At 40.4% G+C, this 16,651-nt stretch overlaps 1 protein-coding gene across 3 annotated transcripts in view; it reads left to right on the plus strand.

Moving 5' to 3' along the window:
• ACTR2 (actin related protein 2) overlaps positions 1–16,651 on the plus strand; it is a 28,884-nt gene that overhangs the window by 1,093 nt on the left and 11,140 nt on the right. Inside the window, exons 2-4 of one of the 3 annotated variants that reach the window (XM_080999266.1) lie at positions 7,946–8,056; positions 13,255–13,269; positions 15,455–15,670. In XM_080999266.1, coding sequence (XP_080855392.1) covers positions 7,946–8,056; positions 13,255–13,269; positions 15,455–15,670 — 342 coding nt within the window. Of the gene's footprint in view, positions 1–7,945; positions 8,057–13,251; positions 13,270–15,454; positions 15,671–16,651 lie in introns of those variants that run through there. The other 2 variants (XM_080999265.1, XM_080999264.1) reach the window with 2 other exon arrangements.

A 16,651-nucleotide genomic window follows, 5' to 3' on the forward strand; every position in this document is an offset into this window, starting at 1 on the left:
TCTAAAGCATACGGCGGGGGTGGGGAGAGAAACACCGACCATTGAGAAACTGTTAAACATCAATGAGCTGCAATTCTTTGAGTCCTTTTGAGGTGCTGGTAGAAGAAGCTAGAATGATCCTTCCTCTTTCTCCTCCCTGGCATAAGTAGCTTTTAACTTGCCAGTGGTGCGCGCGTGCCTAAGTTAAGCATTTCCTCTCATACTGCCACGCTTTCTTTAAACGAATTCTTTCGCTTTTTCTCTGAATTGTTGCATCCCTATCCCACACTTTCATAAAAGGAGCTAAAGGTGGCGTCGTCACATTCTCCCATCTTATCCTCACAACAACCCCGTGAGGCGGGTTAGGCTGCGGGGGTGTGAGTGATTGGCCCAAGGTGGGCTTCTTGGTGAGGTAGGGATTTCATCCTGCATCACCCAAGTCCTAGTCCAGCAGTCTAGCGCTGGCACAGAATCAGTCCCATGGTCGCTTGTATTCCAGTTCTGTTGGATTACAATCCGGCAGAAGTTGGATGAGTGTCTCTCAATTGCACACACACTCCTACCACTTTTCTTTTCTTTTCTTTTTAAATGATATTTATTGAAAATTTTAAAATTACAAAAGAGAACAAAAAAGAAAAAAAAGAAAGAAAAAACAAAAAAAGACAAACCACAGTCAAACAATACAGATTAATAAAAATCAAAATCAAAAAATAACATGACACAATTAAAAAACAAAAATATACCACAAACATTTAAAAACAAATCCAATATTCTCATATCTTTAACTGTCATTACCTTCTTTCTTTGACCTCCTCCTCCTCCCTTTTTTTGTATCCTGATTATTAATTGTCACAGCAAATCCTTTCCATATTTCATAATATTCTGTCATTACTTTACCTTAATCTATTTTAATCTTATCTTACTATGAAAACCTTAAAACTTAAAACTTAAATCTTATTTTTACCAATTTCTCATAACCATAATATTCTTACATAATTCTTTAAACATTTTTGCTAAAGCCAAATAATTTCGTTCCAACATTTTTCTAACATTCATCAATTTTATAAAACAATCATAATAAAAGAAATAACAATCCAATCTTCATCCAGCGTCTCTTGCTCCTGGACCCGGGTTTTGTCAGTCCTTTCTATCCCATCAATCTAGCGCATTAACCTGGTAACCTTATGTCCGAGGCCCTTAAGTCTCTTCCATGTCCCTTCCGCAGCTCTTCTTCATATTTATAGCTATATTTTCCTTTATCTCCTACTTCTTTCACTCTTGGGAACTCCAGCTTGACAATGCTTTTGACCCTTCTCGACAAATCAGCCCCTTTTCCATAGTCCCCACTAAGCTCCATGTGGTATTTAAGAACATGTTTCAAAGACCCTCCAAAACTGAGAGCCCCCACAACCCCAAACATCTCACGGCCCATTGCCAGACTCGAAAAGTCCAAACCTCCCTGCATAGGGGGTCTATCCAACCCCCCATTTCCAAACCAAACCAAACTTTATCTTTCCAAATCTGGCTTTTTCCAAGTTCATTTGTCAAATCCAAGAATTCATGTTCCTGCTGGGCCGCAGCTCCCTCCATCCCTGGCGCCCAAGATTCAGCAACATCCTCTTCCCTCATCTGTTCTGTCAGGGCAGACTCCTGATCTAATTCCTGGGTGGGCTCTATATAATATCCCACTGCCTGTCCAAAATTTCTAATCGCATCAGTCATAAAATCCGTCTTCTCATGTAGCTGTTCCAGTAGGGCACTTGTTTTACAGAAAGCACTCAACATAGCTTCTGAATACATTGTCCTGCAAGGTCAGAAGTCTGTTCCCACGATCGTAATCTGTAACAGCTGCGAGCTTCCCGATTCAAAATTGGTTACAGTTTCACAGGCTCCCTCTAGGGGAAAAACTTCTGCTTGTTCTTTTCTTTTAAAAACAGATCTAACAACAAAGTTTCCTTTTTCAGATATTTTGTCAATATTTGTTCCTTCAAAATGCGAAGGGGAACAATGGAATCACTATGTATCTCTTCCTTTAGCTATCTGTCAAAAACGTTTGTCTCTGGTCAATGAGCTTCAAAGAACGTCAGTCCTGACACCCCGCTCCAGGATCAAGACGGTGGAAAGTTACTTTACTTTACACTCACTTCTGCAGGTTTAAACAGTCCAGAAAAAATCCCCCCTCTTCTCCTGCTTCCGAAGGGGGTTCAACAATTTTAAATGATGAAAGTTAATCCTTTACAAACGATTTTCTGAACTCTAGTTTGCCATGCCTTTGCTTTAATCTATCTACAAGAAACGGAAGGCTGACTTCCTGTTTAGACCTTCCCGTTTCAGTGCCAAATTAAATTAAACTTTTAAGTCCAGTTTTCCTTTCTGCTCGCAAATCCTTATTTAGAGTCCAATTGTCCGAAACTTAAGTACTCATGGGTGGTTGTTTTAAAAGCCAAATTGTCCCAGGAAAAAGGCAGCGCTCTCCAGCAATGGCTGTGCGGCTTCGCTCAACGGAAGAAGCAGTTGACTCTCAGCACCGCGCCACTTCCCCCTCTTCGCTCCGGAGCCCGTTAGTGGGTTCCTTTGCGGGTTGGGGGGCGCTAAAGGTGCCCGCCGAGTCCCATGGTCACAGGCTTCATCCGCCTGTGATTTTTGAATGGGTCCCCGCTTCGCCGTAGCGGAAAAGACCCGATTCCCGTGGAGCTGGTCCCTCCAGTTCAGAGGGAATCCGCCATTGCCGATGGCGCCACCCCGGAAGTCCCCCCACACTCCTACCACTTTTCTAACATTTTGCCATCTACTGGCACCCGAGTTACCGTATTTTTCGCTCTATAAGAGGCACCAGACCATAAGACCATAGTTTTTGGAGGAGAAAAACAAGAAAAAAATATTCTGAATCCCAGAAGCCAGAACAGCAAGAGGGATCACTGCGCAGCGAAAGCAGCGATCCCTCTTGCTGTTCTGGCTTCTAAGATAGCTGCGCAGCCTGCATTCGTTCCATAAGACGCACACACGTTTCCCCTTACTTTTTAGGAGGGAAAAAGTGAGTCTTATAGAGCAAAAAATACAGTACTTTCTTTGTATTTGGCTGTCCCCTCAAGCAGTTTGTCACAGCTGCACGCCACTTCTCCCCTCCCTGCCTGTCCACCCCATATCTGTTCTCTAGGTGTGTCACTGTTGTGACTCTTTCCCTATTTTTTAATGTTTGATGTTTTACTATGCTTTTACATATGCTGTAAGTCGCCCAGAGTGGCTGGGAAAACCTAGCCAGATGGGTGGGGTATACAGAATAAAATTATTATTATATTTAGATAGGTATGTGCTCACATGGGCATAGCTGGGGGGGGGTCAGGTGGCCCCCTAGATCAAGTAAAACAATAGAAATACTGTATTGCTTGCTTCAGTGTCCCACCCCTCATGTTTCACAGTCAGTTATTCAAACAAGACACCAGAGTGTTGGTTTCAGTTTTTTTCCCCTTGAAGGGCCTAGAATCAGCAGTACTAATAATAGTACCTAGACTCCTCCCTCCTCTAAAAATATGTTCTCTAACGAAAGGTCTTTCAGTTTGAGAATACCAAAAGTAGAATATTGAAGTCAGAAGACTTAACCGCCTTTTTTCAGCCTGAGGCTAGAATCATTTTTTGTACCCTTCTCTAACAAGCCATTAAAACATTTCCCCCCCTGTGTAGATTTATTGCTTATAGTGCTGTGGCAGGGAATACAGTGGTACCTTGGTTTAAGAACAGCTTAGTTTATGAACAACTTGGATTAAGAACGCTGCAAACCCAGAAGTAGGTGTTTTGGTTTGTGAACTTTGCCTTGGAATAAGAACATGTTTCACTTCTTGTTGAGTGTGTTCCATTCGTAAATTGAGTCCCCTGCTGCAATGGGAAAGCACGCCTTGGTTTAAGAATGCTTTGGTCTAAGAACGGACTTCTGGATCGGATTAAGTTTGTAAACCAAGGTACCACTGTTACAGCATTTTGCACTGCAGAGCGATGAGAGGCCTGAGCTTTGGGGTGGAATTATTATTAGCCTATCATTCACCCTAAGCTCCCACGGAGGGTTACAAGAGTTTAAAATACAACTTTAAAGGTATGCTGAAGTGTAATGACTTTCTTTGCAAGTGAGTAATGGCCCCTTATAAAATTGATGCTTACTGTGACTATTCTTTATGTGTGTGTTTGAAACAGATTATCTGGCTTCTCTGTATCACAGAGGGCTCATTCATTTTTTGGAATGTAAGGCAAAGCTTCACTTTGGTTATTGCTTGTGCTTTTTGTTGATGAAAAATGGTATGCTTTCTATCTGCAGCCTGAGCCTGTAAGTCCTATGCACATTTATTGGCAGTAAGTCTCATTGAACACATATGACTGCTATGTAAATCCTCATTAAGAACATAAGAAGAGGCCTCTGGATCAGGCCAGTGACCCTTCTAGTCCAACATTGTGTTCTCACAGTGGCCACCCAGATGCTTGAGGGAAATCCACTAGCAGGATTTGATCGCAAGAGCACTCTCTCCTTCTGTGGTTTCTAGCAGTTGGAGTTCAGAAGGATACAGCCTTCAACTGCGGAGGCAGAGCATTTTTAACTTTTGGCGCATTCACAATTTATTTTTTCAAATAAACATTTTTTAAAAGCTCAGGCTTTCCTTAGGGTGAAGTTAGATGTGACGTTAAATGCATGTTTAAATTTTAACATGTATGTTTTAAAAAAATCACATAGCAAGTGGAGTGGGGGAGCTGATAATTGTCAGGATCTCAGCAGGCATGGAGAAGGAAGTTAAGTCCTGCTAAAATCCCTTCTCTGAAGCTGCTCTTTGCATTTAGAGGAAACACCCTGTTGACACCAATGGGATTTCAGCCTAACTAAAATGCCAGCTTCAGAAGATGAATTTTCTTCTAAAGTAGTCATTCACCAACAATTGGAACACGTTTATATTTCCAGTTTGTGCAGTGTTAGCACCATCAGCAGGGATACTTCAAAACTGAGTGTTCAGTTTAGTGTCTTTGGATTAATGGCAGAATGCTTCAGGTTTGCGTATTCTCATTAAAACCTTATTCTTCCATCAGGAGAAACTAAAATGAATGAAGTCTACCTTATCTGGAAATTATGATGGGAATAATGCCATTTAATATTAACGAGAAGACCTATTTTTCAAACATTTGTGCTTTCCATTTGAAGCAATATTTATAGACAGCAATTTATTACCACTTGATGACTTAACAGGAAGTGAGAGAGCCAGTCATAACCACACAGCGTGTAGAAGAAACTATATATGGTAAAGCATACACTAGATAAACCCAGCAGATTTTCCTAGAAGAGTTTTAGGTTTTTTTTAAAAAAAGGTTATGTTAATATCTATATTTACAATTGTGAAGTTAGCTGGTTTAGTGCTGTATTTCTTTTTGAAGAGGCAAATAGTTAGCAAATGTGCTCAGCACTGCGGTAAGCTGAAATAGCCAGTTTTATTCATTTACTTAATTAAAATTTAAATTATTTATACTTAGACTTTAAACTAAAAAATCAAGGCAACTTAATAGTAGAGAGACCTAAATAATAGGTTAAAAGCTTTCCCTGGTTACTTTATTTTGTTTTATTTAATTTTACCCTGGTTTTCTATAGACATCAGGGGACCTTATGCCACATATCAAAACAGCATATCGCTTAAATGCTTTTTCGCAGCATACACATGTATAAAAGCTAGTATCTAAAATGCTTTTACTGAAGATTGGCTTATGTAGCTAGAGAGAGGGGGAGGAAGAGCAACGACAAATGAGGTGTATGCATTTAAAACACTTATAGGCTGCTTTTACACAAATCCAAAGCTATTTATGGTGCAAAAACACTTTGCAGCACAAGGGAAAGAAACAGATTCCCAAATGATCTCCTACACTGAAAAGATCTTTCACAATCAATCGAAGAGCAATCTTTGTGTGTGTTTTTCTAAAGTCTATAGATTTTCATAACCATTTAAAAACCAGTTTGAAATAATCATAAATAGACGGCTTTGGTGTGTCGATGCATTTTTGAAAATATCCTTTGACACTCTTGTGTTGAGATCATGACTCAACACACCCTGCAGGGTGGTGCAGGATATAATAAGCCATGGCTGGAAAACATAAATCACAAGATTCGTTCAACATGCATTGAGAGAAAGTCAAGTCAAGTTGCCTTCAGCACCACATGAACTTCCTGCCCATTGATATTAATTAGGCAGGCAACTTTGCTGAACTGCTTTCAACACCTGCTAAAAACATTCTTGTTTAGGGAAGTCTCCCTAAATACGCAAACTTGACAAGTATTTTAATATGTAATTGTATTTTATTATGTGTTTTTAAAAAAACTACTTTTAAATATTTTGAATTTTTAAAGAACAAATTCTGTTTGATTGTATCTGGATATTTTATGTAACCTGCTTAATGGCTTTGACGAAGCAGCATATAAATCTGGTAAAATAAAATAAAAATCAATTTCCCACTGAATGGGAAGCTCTGTACACCAGCATGCAGCCCCCATTGCTTTCACTTCACATGAGCAGGGAAACAAACCAGTAAGCCCATAGCTGACCATAGCTTCCTGTTAAGTGCAAACTGGAAACGACGGTTAATCATTTCCAAGCGTGCCAGCCTAAACCAGGATGAACCACCATTATCTGTCCTGGGGGAAGAATTCCAAGAGACAGGCAAAGTCTCCACAAAGATAGTGGGACTATCCCCTCACTATCACAGTGCTATTTTACCACCAACTGTGGGGAAGGATCCTAGTTGTTTTTTTTGTTTTTTTAAAAAGAAAATTACTGTTAACATTCTTAATTTTTAAAATGTAGTTTAGTGTTTCCTGTAAGCCACCTTTGAAGGATTTATATTCTGAAAGGTGGGGTGTAAATAATTGAGATAAAAAATGCATAAATTATATAAATCAAGGACATGCATTCTGATTATGCTAATAATGAGGGGGTTTATATTTGGCCACCCAGACCACTGGACTTATTAAACAATTTCAAAGATTTCATCAGGCATTGCCTACACAACTTTCAAGCATCTTTTTACATATAAAATATTTGGAGCATTTTAAAAAAATGATGGCTGGGATTTTCAGGAAGCTGAGTTTAGTGCACCATGCTTATGTACGGTACTTCACATCAAGTAACAGAATTCCAGCAGCTCTATGTCTTATAGATACTGGCAAACCTAAGGAAATCCCTACTGCTTAGATTGGTTTTTTTGAAGTGTATCCAGCCATCAGCAAGACAAGAATTTATTGCCCTTTTTATAATTGACATTTCATACATTCAGAGGTTTTCTATCAGCATAAATGCAGAATCCATGGATAAATCTAAATCTCTAAACAGACTTTAATATACATAACCAGATGAAACTGGACTATGTGTATTTTTCCTTTACTGTATTGGCCTGAATATAAGCCTCACCTTTCCCCCAAATTCCGACCATGAAAAGTTAAAGTGTGGCTTATATTCGCGACCTTACAGTATGCAAACAGCACGGGGCAAACAGCGGCAGGAGTGCGGCAAAATGGTGTCCACCCCGCGCGTAGTCCCCTGTCCTCTCCCCCAAGGTCGGGAAGGGAGAGAGCGAGGAAGGGGAAAGGCTGCCGGCAACACAGCACGGCTCCCCCCCCCCCCGCAGTATGCAGCCAGGAGCAGCAAGGAATGGAGCGGCTTTGGGTATTTTTTTGGGTATTTTTTATTTGGGTATTTTTTCTTTCCCCCCCCCCTCCAATTTTAAAGGTGTGGCTTATATTCGGGTCAATACGGTAATTGTCTTTTCACGATTTCCAGCATTTCCTTCATGAGAACATTTTTAACTTAAAATGATGTGCTTATTTGGGAATTTGTCCAGCTATCTTTAACTTGTAGTTTTATGTTAAAGTAACAGAACAGCATCAACAAGCTATTATAATGTATGTGGGCGCCAACAAATTAACTTGAAGGATTTTTATTTTATCTTTCAGTTTGTGAAATGCGGATATGCAGGATCCAATTTTCCAGAACACATCTTCCCAGCTTTGGTTGGAAGACCAATTATTCGTTCAACTACCAAAGTGGGAAACATTGAAATCAAGGTACTATTAAAGAACTTAAGTCCTCTGCATGGTACTTTGGGGTGCTACCTCTCTCTTCTGGATAACTTCTTCTAATGTATTATGTGATAATCTAGTTGTTAAATCAGTGCAAATGGAAATTGAGATGTGGCTTCTTTATGGACAAAAAATACACTGATGGCGCTATTTAAGTACAGTCATACCTCAGGTTACAGATGCTTCAGGTTGTGTTTTTTTGGGTTATGGACCCGCCGAAACCCAGAACGGGCTACTTCCGGGTTTCGGCAGTCGTACATGCGCAGGAGCGCTAAATTGCGCTTTGCGCAGAAGCGCCGAATCGCAACCCGCGCTTGCGCAGACGCACTGCTGTGGTTTGCGAATGTTGTGGGTTGCGAGCGTGCATCCCACACGGATCATGTTTGCAACCCGAGCGTCCACTGTTTTAAACTGTTGTGAGTAAGTGAGCGAGCTGATAGCAATATTTTGTACAGTAGTGGTTATTGTGTCAGACTATGATTGGGGAATCCATGCTGAAACCCATTCAGCCATGAAATATCACCTTGGACCAGTCATTTTCCATCAGCCTAATCTGCTCACAGGAAGGGAATTTTCAGGACATTCTTGCTTCCCATTCTCGACCCTGACAGCGCAACAGATAAGCTGGGTATAATATTTATTCTGTGACATTCCAGAAGACCTTTATTCCTATTGACTCATTCTGTTGGAGTTTAAGAATATCCTTTCCTTTGAGTCATGATTGTTTGGGGATCCTGGCATTGCCCCATTTATTATGTTGAGGTATAGCAGGGGAATCAGACTAAATCAAGTACAGTGGTGCCTCGCAAGACGCAATTAATTCGTTCCGCGAGTTTTGTCGTCTTGCGATTCTTTTCGTCTTGCGAGGCATGGTGTCGGGAAAGTTTTGGAAAAGCTTCAAAAATCACCAAAGTCTTTAAAAACCTCAAAAAAGGCTACCACACCGCGTTCTATGAGTTGCTCCTCGAAGTCAAGTCGCAACTGTATTAACGGTGTTAAGAAAAAGGAAACAAACGTGCAAGACGTTTCCATCTTGCGAAGCAAGCCCATAGGGAAAATCGTCTTGCGAAGCAGCTCAAAAAACAAAAAACCCTTTCGTCTAGCGAGTTTTTTGTCTTGCGAGGCATTCGTCTTGCGAGGTACCACTGTATGTGGAGAGTAGCAGGCAGAGAGCCTGCTAAAGTGAGATTTGCTTAAGATATAACATGGGTTGATATCAGTAGAGAGTTGTGTATTGATTTGTTCACTTAGGTTATGGCCCAAATTGCCCTCCTCAACCAACTGCATAACCACAAGGAAACATGGTGGAATTGGAGAGATCAGACAAGCTGGCCTCAGAATGTTTTAGTAAAACCAAATCATGGGGGCGGGGAAGAGCTTTCTAAAAGCAAAGGGGGTGATTACAAACAGGCAGTACCACCTTGTATCCATGTTCATGCAATATAACTGGAGCACTGTCAGTCACCTGCATTTTAGTGGAGTAGTTATAACTTGCGTTATATGACAGCAGTTCCATTTCCTTGCCTTTCACTGTCTAGGATCATGTGTAGTTTTCCCATCTGCTACTCCATTCTGTGTCTAGGCTAATGTTCATTCTTCTTTTCTGGCCAACTTACAACATCTCAGATAGCGTAACAAACAGTTCTGTTTTCTCCTCCTCACGATGCCCAAACAGATAAACAGCTTAGAAGAAGAGAACACACCAAGCATGGGCAGGGGGGGCAAAGATGTTCAAAGTCTGCACCTACTTTCAAACTATAACAGTGATTGGCTAGCACGACTTTAGAGAAACCTTGGCTTTTACTATGAGTATTAATACTATCAAGAGTTAAACATTATATTAGCACTGCCAACTTTAGAGGTCCCACAAGAATTTTCTGTAGCCAAATAGCACAAATACTTAGCAGGCATTAGGAAGAGAAGAACGATGGCCATCCTACTTGACTAGATTCTGCTTTGTTACTGCTTTGGATTAAGACCTCATTCTACTCAATAGGCAATTCAGTTATTCATGTCCAATCTTGAAGGCAAGGGGAAGATGATTCACCTTTGGGAAAGGGTGGTAGTTGAGTGGTAGATTGTCTGGTTTGCCTGCAGAAGGACCCAGGTTCGGTCCCCAGCATCTCCAGGTAGAACTATGATTGTCCCCTGCCTAAAACCATGAAAAGTTGTTGCCAGTCAGTCTAGACAATGCAGAGCTAAATGGGCCAACGTTCCATCTATAAGGCAAATTCATGTGTTCCTGTAATCTGAAAAACACATCCGTGCAAGGCTGAAGAAAACTCGAAGGATGAGATAGCTCTTCTCACCTGGTGTAACCCAGCTCTGGCCACCAAAATCCATCTTTAATAAGTTTCACAGTGCTCATAGATGCCCAGGCTTGCATGTTAATGGGAGCAGCCTCCACATCTGTGTGATTTTCACTTGGCTAATGAGTGGTATTACAAAGAAAGTGTGCTTTGGGAGAGGATTGCTCTAGGCCCACATTTTTAGCTGCCTTACACAAATATGAAATGCACTGGCATTACATACTGGGCACCAGCTGAAACTTCAAAGCTGAGGTGGAGAGCCTTGGGCTCAGGGGTCAAAAGGGCCCCTCCAGACCTCTCAATCTGATCCTTGGGATTCTCCCAAGATCCTACTCTTCTCCACCTACATCCCATCTCCCTTGGCAACACCCCTTCCTAGCCATACTTTGCATCCTTCTCTGGTGTTTTTTGCCTGATGGGAACGAGTCTGTGAACTCTAATAATGGTTCTTGCTTGTTTGGATGGAGAATACAGAGGTGTGCGAATGTGTAGAAACTAGACTTCTCTATGAAGGCAACATTTATATTCATTGCTCTGCTCTGGCCCCTGCCCACCAGTGGCATGTTGCCCCTGAAAGATTGACCTGAACAGAATGTGGGCTTGGGGCTGAAACTTTCCCCATCTAAAGGAAGCCTTGGTTATTTGGATCCTTGTGAGATCTTCATCCTTAGCAAATTGTGCTTAAGCAGGTTCTAAGAATGAGGGCTCCTGAGTCATGCATTTTCTTCGTCTGAAAGCAAAAGTGGGGTGTCACATAGAAACATTCCACACCGTTTCAGTTTTTCCTGGCATATAAATAGGCAAAACAGTAAGGAGCATGATCAGATTTCTAAACTGTCTTTTCAACATACACAATGATACAGAAGTTTCCAGAATATACTTATTGGAACCTAGATGCTAATTGCAACAACACAGCAAAGAAGAAATTGGGGGCTGCATAATTTGATATCTGTTTTATATGCAAAATACATAATTTTCATTTAAGTGATATTCAGAAAATGGCCCACTTCACACATAATGGTAATCTACAATCAGAAATGAACTATGGCTTGTCATGAACAATCAATCATACCTGTTTCAGCTTGTGTACCTCAGAGAAACAAGCCATGAGTTTTGGGCTCCGTATTAAAGGGAAACCAGCACTTGTGGTTTGTTTTTTTGCAGAAAAACCATGACTTGAAGCCAAGGTTTGTTCTTGGTTTAGCCAAACTTCATAGTTTGTTTTTGCCACAGGCAGGCAAGGCACAGTTGAACAGTGATACCGGCACACTGCTCATTCATGCTAAGCTATGGTTTTATTTCTGACCTGGAGTTACCTTTATGGGCAAAGTAGGGCACTGAAAGAGGGGTGATTGTGAAGTGGCTACAAAAGTCAAAATTTTGCAGAAGCAGCATTAATGCATGCAAAACCCTCAACTAAACTATTAGCCTCTTTAGAGCATACTGAGGGCTGCCTGGACTGTATGTGCACATTGGGGTAGCCCTTAAAAAAAAACAACTATGAATAATTGTAGTGTTTTGGGCAGCTTAGTGGACTTAACTTTGCCAAAGATTTGATTTTTCAAAACATGCTAAAACACTTTAAAAAAACCACCCCAAATTTGACCCCAGCTGTTATTGATGAAGTTCTCACAATGCTTAGTGTTCTTACATTTCAAACACCTTTGAAAGTCTCTTTGACTCCTACTGGTTTAAAGATTTGTGTAACTGCACTGTAATAAACTATAGTGGCAGTTCCTCCTTTTCTTCCCTAACCCAAACTCCCAACCAAGAAACAAGCTTCTGAAACACTGACAGCAGGAAATTGGCTCTAAGGGGATGAAAATAGGCTGCATGGTACAGTCTGGATTTTTTTCTGGCAGAGATGGAGGTGTATCTGCTCTCCTTGGCTCTACATTGAAATATAGTAAGTAATCTAGTATACTTGAAGTTAATGGCTTTCCTTAGTGAAATGATATATTGTGGGCTCCTTGTCTTAGATTAGTGACAAATAGCCATTGTATAGATATTATACTAGTACCGTATTTTTCGCTCTATAAGACGCACCAGACCTCAAGACGCACCTAGTTTTTGGAGGAGGAAAACAAGAAAAAAAATATTCTGAATCTTAGAAGCCAGAACAGCAAGAGGGATCGCTGCGCAGTGAAAGCAGCAATCCCTTTTACTATTCTGGCTTCTGTGATAGCTGCGCAGCCTGCATTTGCTCCATAAGACGCACATGCATTTCCCCTTACTTTTTAGGAGGGAAAAAGTGAGTCTTATAGAGCAAAAAATACAGTACTTAAATTTTGCTTGCCTACAGAAATGCAGATTACTGCACTATAGAACAGTGAAAAGTTCTATGATTTGCTTTCGAATTAGCAATATACTTAGAGAAGTAAAGCATGCAGTGTTTAACATTTATCTGGTTGTATGTATATATTTCATCCTATTTCTTCACATTTTGAGTCAAAATGAATAACACCTTTATTATTCAATATATTTTTAGTGGTTAAAGGATAATAGTCATTTCTTGGGGGATGACAAATGCCATCCTGCGTAGCAAAATTGCAGGCACACCAGGATACTTGTAGTGCATTATTGATGAAAATCAGAACATCAGGCATTGCATGCATGGAAATAAGCTCTTCTTGTTTCTATTTCTGTTTGGGTTCTTGGTTTTTTTGTTCTGTTTTTTAAACTTAGTAGACTTATTCTCACTTGCCCTGAAGTATGCAGAATTTGGAGCATTTCCACCTGTCCGTGCATCTGTTTTTTCTGCTTTAGTTCTGTTGTTTATACTTGAAATAATTTGAAAAAAAAAGATTTCACTTAGGCCTCTTCTGATTCTCTTGCTTCTGCCTTTTCTTCATCTTTCTTGACCTGTTGAAGTAGAATAACAAAAAGATGGTAAGTGAGGCGTCCCTGTGCTATCATCCACTCTTTTGCTTGGTGGGACCTTGTAGCCTCTTTTTTTGGGGTGCTTTATAATTTTCATGTCCTGTCCACTTATGTTCTGAATACATAACCATTTTAATCTTTCTTCATTGCTTTCATTCAGTAGCTAGTACTTCCTTAAAGCTATTGTACACATCTTGCAGATGTGACATGCCCCAATAATTGCAGCTGCCTGTAGAGGCAAGGAATCTGAAGGTCAGTATCAGTGCTAGAAACCACTTGCCTTGAGACATAACAAAAATGAGTCATCGAAAACTACTTGCATCTTGTCTGCTATGTAGGCAAGACATATTATATGGAGAGTATTAAAACCAATAATGTCAGTTCACACATGCAAACTCGCCATTTCTTTTTTTCTGATGATTCCTCTTGCAATCCCCATGGGGAAATGCAGTGTGTGAAATAGTGGTGAACTGTTCGCACATAGAGCTATTTCTACAATCTCATTAATACAGCGGTTCCCAAAAGTGCAGATGCAGAAATCATGTCTATGAAGCGAACCTTTCTGTGATTTCCCCATGCAGTCCTGCATTCTAGGGATACTCAAGGGAAAAATTAACTGGCTTGTATGTGTGAATCTACCCTTAATATGTTCTGTGTCATCGTGTTGCCATATATTTAATATTTGTTCTTCTAAATTGAATACAGGATTCTCAACATGCTTCTTCAAGATCATGTCTGAAGCATGTGCTAAAAGCTGTGATTCGTTGCTCCTCTTGTTTGATGTAGATCAAGGGTTGTCAACCTGGTCCCTACCACCCACTAGTGGGCGCTTCAGGATTCTAGGTAGGCGGCAGGGGGTTCTACGGCACAAGCTGAATCCTCCTTCCATCGAGCACTGGGGGGGGGGGGCAGTAAGGAAATTTTACCATCAAGAAGATGCGTTAGTGGGTGGTAGGTATAAAATGGTTGACTACCCCTGATGTAGATTGAAAAAATAGTATTTTAAAAGTAGCGTTAATAGGACCAAGGCAGCAGTGGGGTAAAATGATACATTGAATATACTCTCTTTACCTTTCAGGCAGTTTTGCTTCTAAATTTGTTAAATGAATTATCTTCAGCAGACTATTTTAACCACAACTGGTATGAAGTTAAGAGCTATAGTAGAGGTGCAGAATTACAATTTAAAAAATCCTAAAAAGCACAATATTAAAATCCTGCTTAGAGGAGGATTTCAGTTTGGTTTTAAAGATGCCTTTTCCACTTGCATGAAAGTTCCCCATATGACAGATATATTTAGGCTCAAATATTCCATAGTTGCTGGAGATCTGTTACTTTATTTGAAAATAAGGGACTTTACTGTTTAAATCTCCCCCTGTTTTGAAGCATGAGAAAAAATTTAACTTTGTTCCTTTTTAATATCGTGTTAGTTAGGATATTGATGGGATAGGACACAAAATAGATTAGAGGTAAACTTTTTCTATGCCTGTGTTCATTGCAAGAATGATGCCATATCACTGACTTGCAGTGCAAAGTATTTTTGGTAACTTCAGAATAGATCAGAGTTGCTTAATCATTTCAAAAATGTCTTTATAAATCAAAATTAAGTTAGGAATGAAGTTCATATGTTTGTGGAGGATAGTTTACAGACTTTGATTAAGTGGTGCACATTGCAGAAACCTTCTGACTAATATAAAACTTCTGTTTTTTTCTCCTCAATCAGTGTGGAATTTGCAGTCCCTTATTTGCTTTTGCTACTTGTTCCCTATGCTTGTGCAGCACTCGTTATTCCCATTTAGTAATGTGCCCAAAAACATGAAACATGCATGGAAATTCTATTCTGCTAAGCCCACCTATTATTGTGTGCAATTCCACATCACGTGACTTGTTCATATATAAATGTGTAATAAAAAGTTGAATGTATTGGTCTAGAATCTACATGTAAACTAGGCCCTTTGTCCCAAATTCCATTTGATTTTTATATGCATAGCTGTTTGTAGAGTTGTGCCTGCTGTGTTTCTTTCATTTTAAATACCTTGCTATGTTTTTCATTCGGACATGTAAGTATTATCCCTCTCCATTGTATTGTAAGACTGAATAATAAAAGCAGCTTCTTTTTATAGTTTTTTTAAAGAGTTGAATTCAAAAAATGGTTTTGGAAAATGTTAATTTGCCAGTTTTCATTTGTAACTTGTAGGATCTTATGGTTGGTGATGAAGCAAGTGAGCTAAGGTCCATGTTAGAAGTTAACTACCCCATGGAGAATGGCATTGTCCGGAACTGGGATGATATGAAACACCTTTGGGACTACACCTTTGGACCAGAAAAACTTAACATTGACACAAAAAACTGTAAAATACTTCTAACAGAGCCTCCTATGAATCCAACAAAGAACAGGGAGAAGATTGTGGAGGTAGGTATCTTGGAGCAGACCCTACTCTCTCTCTGAGAAAGCCCAGGTAGCAATATTCTTCAGAAGGAGTTATATTCTGTTTGGGGGCAGGGAAAACAGGTTTTATCCAGGATCATGCAGTTACGTGTGTTCAGAACCTTCTGAAAAGGCAGTGGAAAGTTAGACATCCTTCAATGCTTAGGATGTTTTTCAGTGAAGTAATTTGTCCTTCGTTTCTTTACTTCCCTATGCTGGCTTATTCTTGCATGCTAAAGAGCATTTTAGGTAAAAGGACCCCTGACCATTAGGTCCAGTCGTGACCGACTCTGGGGTTGTGGCGCTCATCTCGCTTTATTGGCCGAGGGAGCTGGTGTACAGCTTCCGGGTCATGTGGCCAGCATGACTAAGCCGCTTCTGGCGAACCAGAGCAGCGCACGGAAACGCCGTTTACCTTCCTGCTGGAGCGATACCTATTTATCTACTTGCACTTTGACATGCTTTTGAACTGCTAGGTTGGCAGGAGCAGGGACCTAGCAATGGGAGCTTCCCCCGTCGCGGGGATTTGAGCCACCAACCTTATGATTGGCAAGTCCTAGGGTCTGTGGTTTAACCCACAGCGCCACCCACGCCCTAAAGAGCATTTTAGGCCTTGTTAAAACAAGCGGAGATGCATTTTAAATAAAAGCCCACCTTCTATTCATGTAAAAACACCAGGCAGGCCCCACAAATCACCCAGAGATGCATTTTAAATAAAAGGACACATTCTACTCATGTAAAAACACGCTGATTCCCGGACCGTCCGCGGGCTGGATTTAGTAGGCAATTGGGCCAGATCTGGCCCCCGGGCCTTAGTTTGCTTACCCATGCCCTAGATGGAGATTCTTGAACATCAGTTTATTTGTATGCCACTTTCCTATAGCAAATCCTGGCTTGGAACATCAATAAAGTTTGCATTTCAAGATAATTCAGTAACCATGAGAAAACATGAAGGAAATGCACTTT

Source organism: Podarcis pityusensis, assembly GCF_964106645.2.
Source record: "Podarcis pityusensis genome assembly, chromosome: 3".
Classification (NCBI taxonomy): Eukaryota; Metazoa; Chordata; class Lepidosauria; order Squamata; family Lacertidae; genus Podarcis; species Podarcis pityusensis.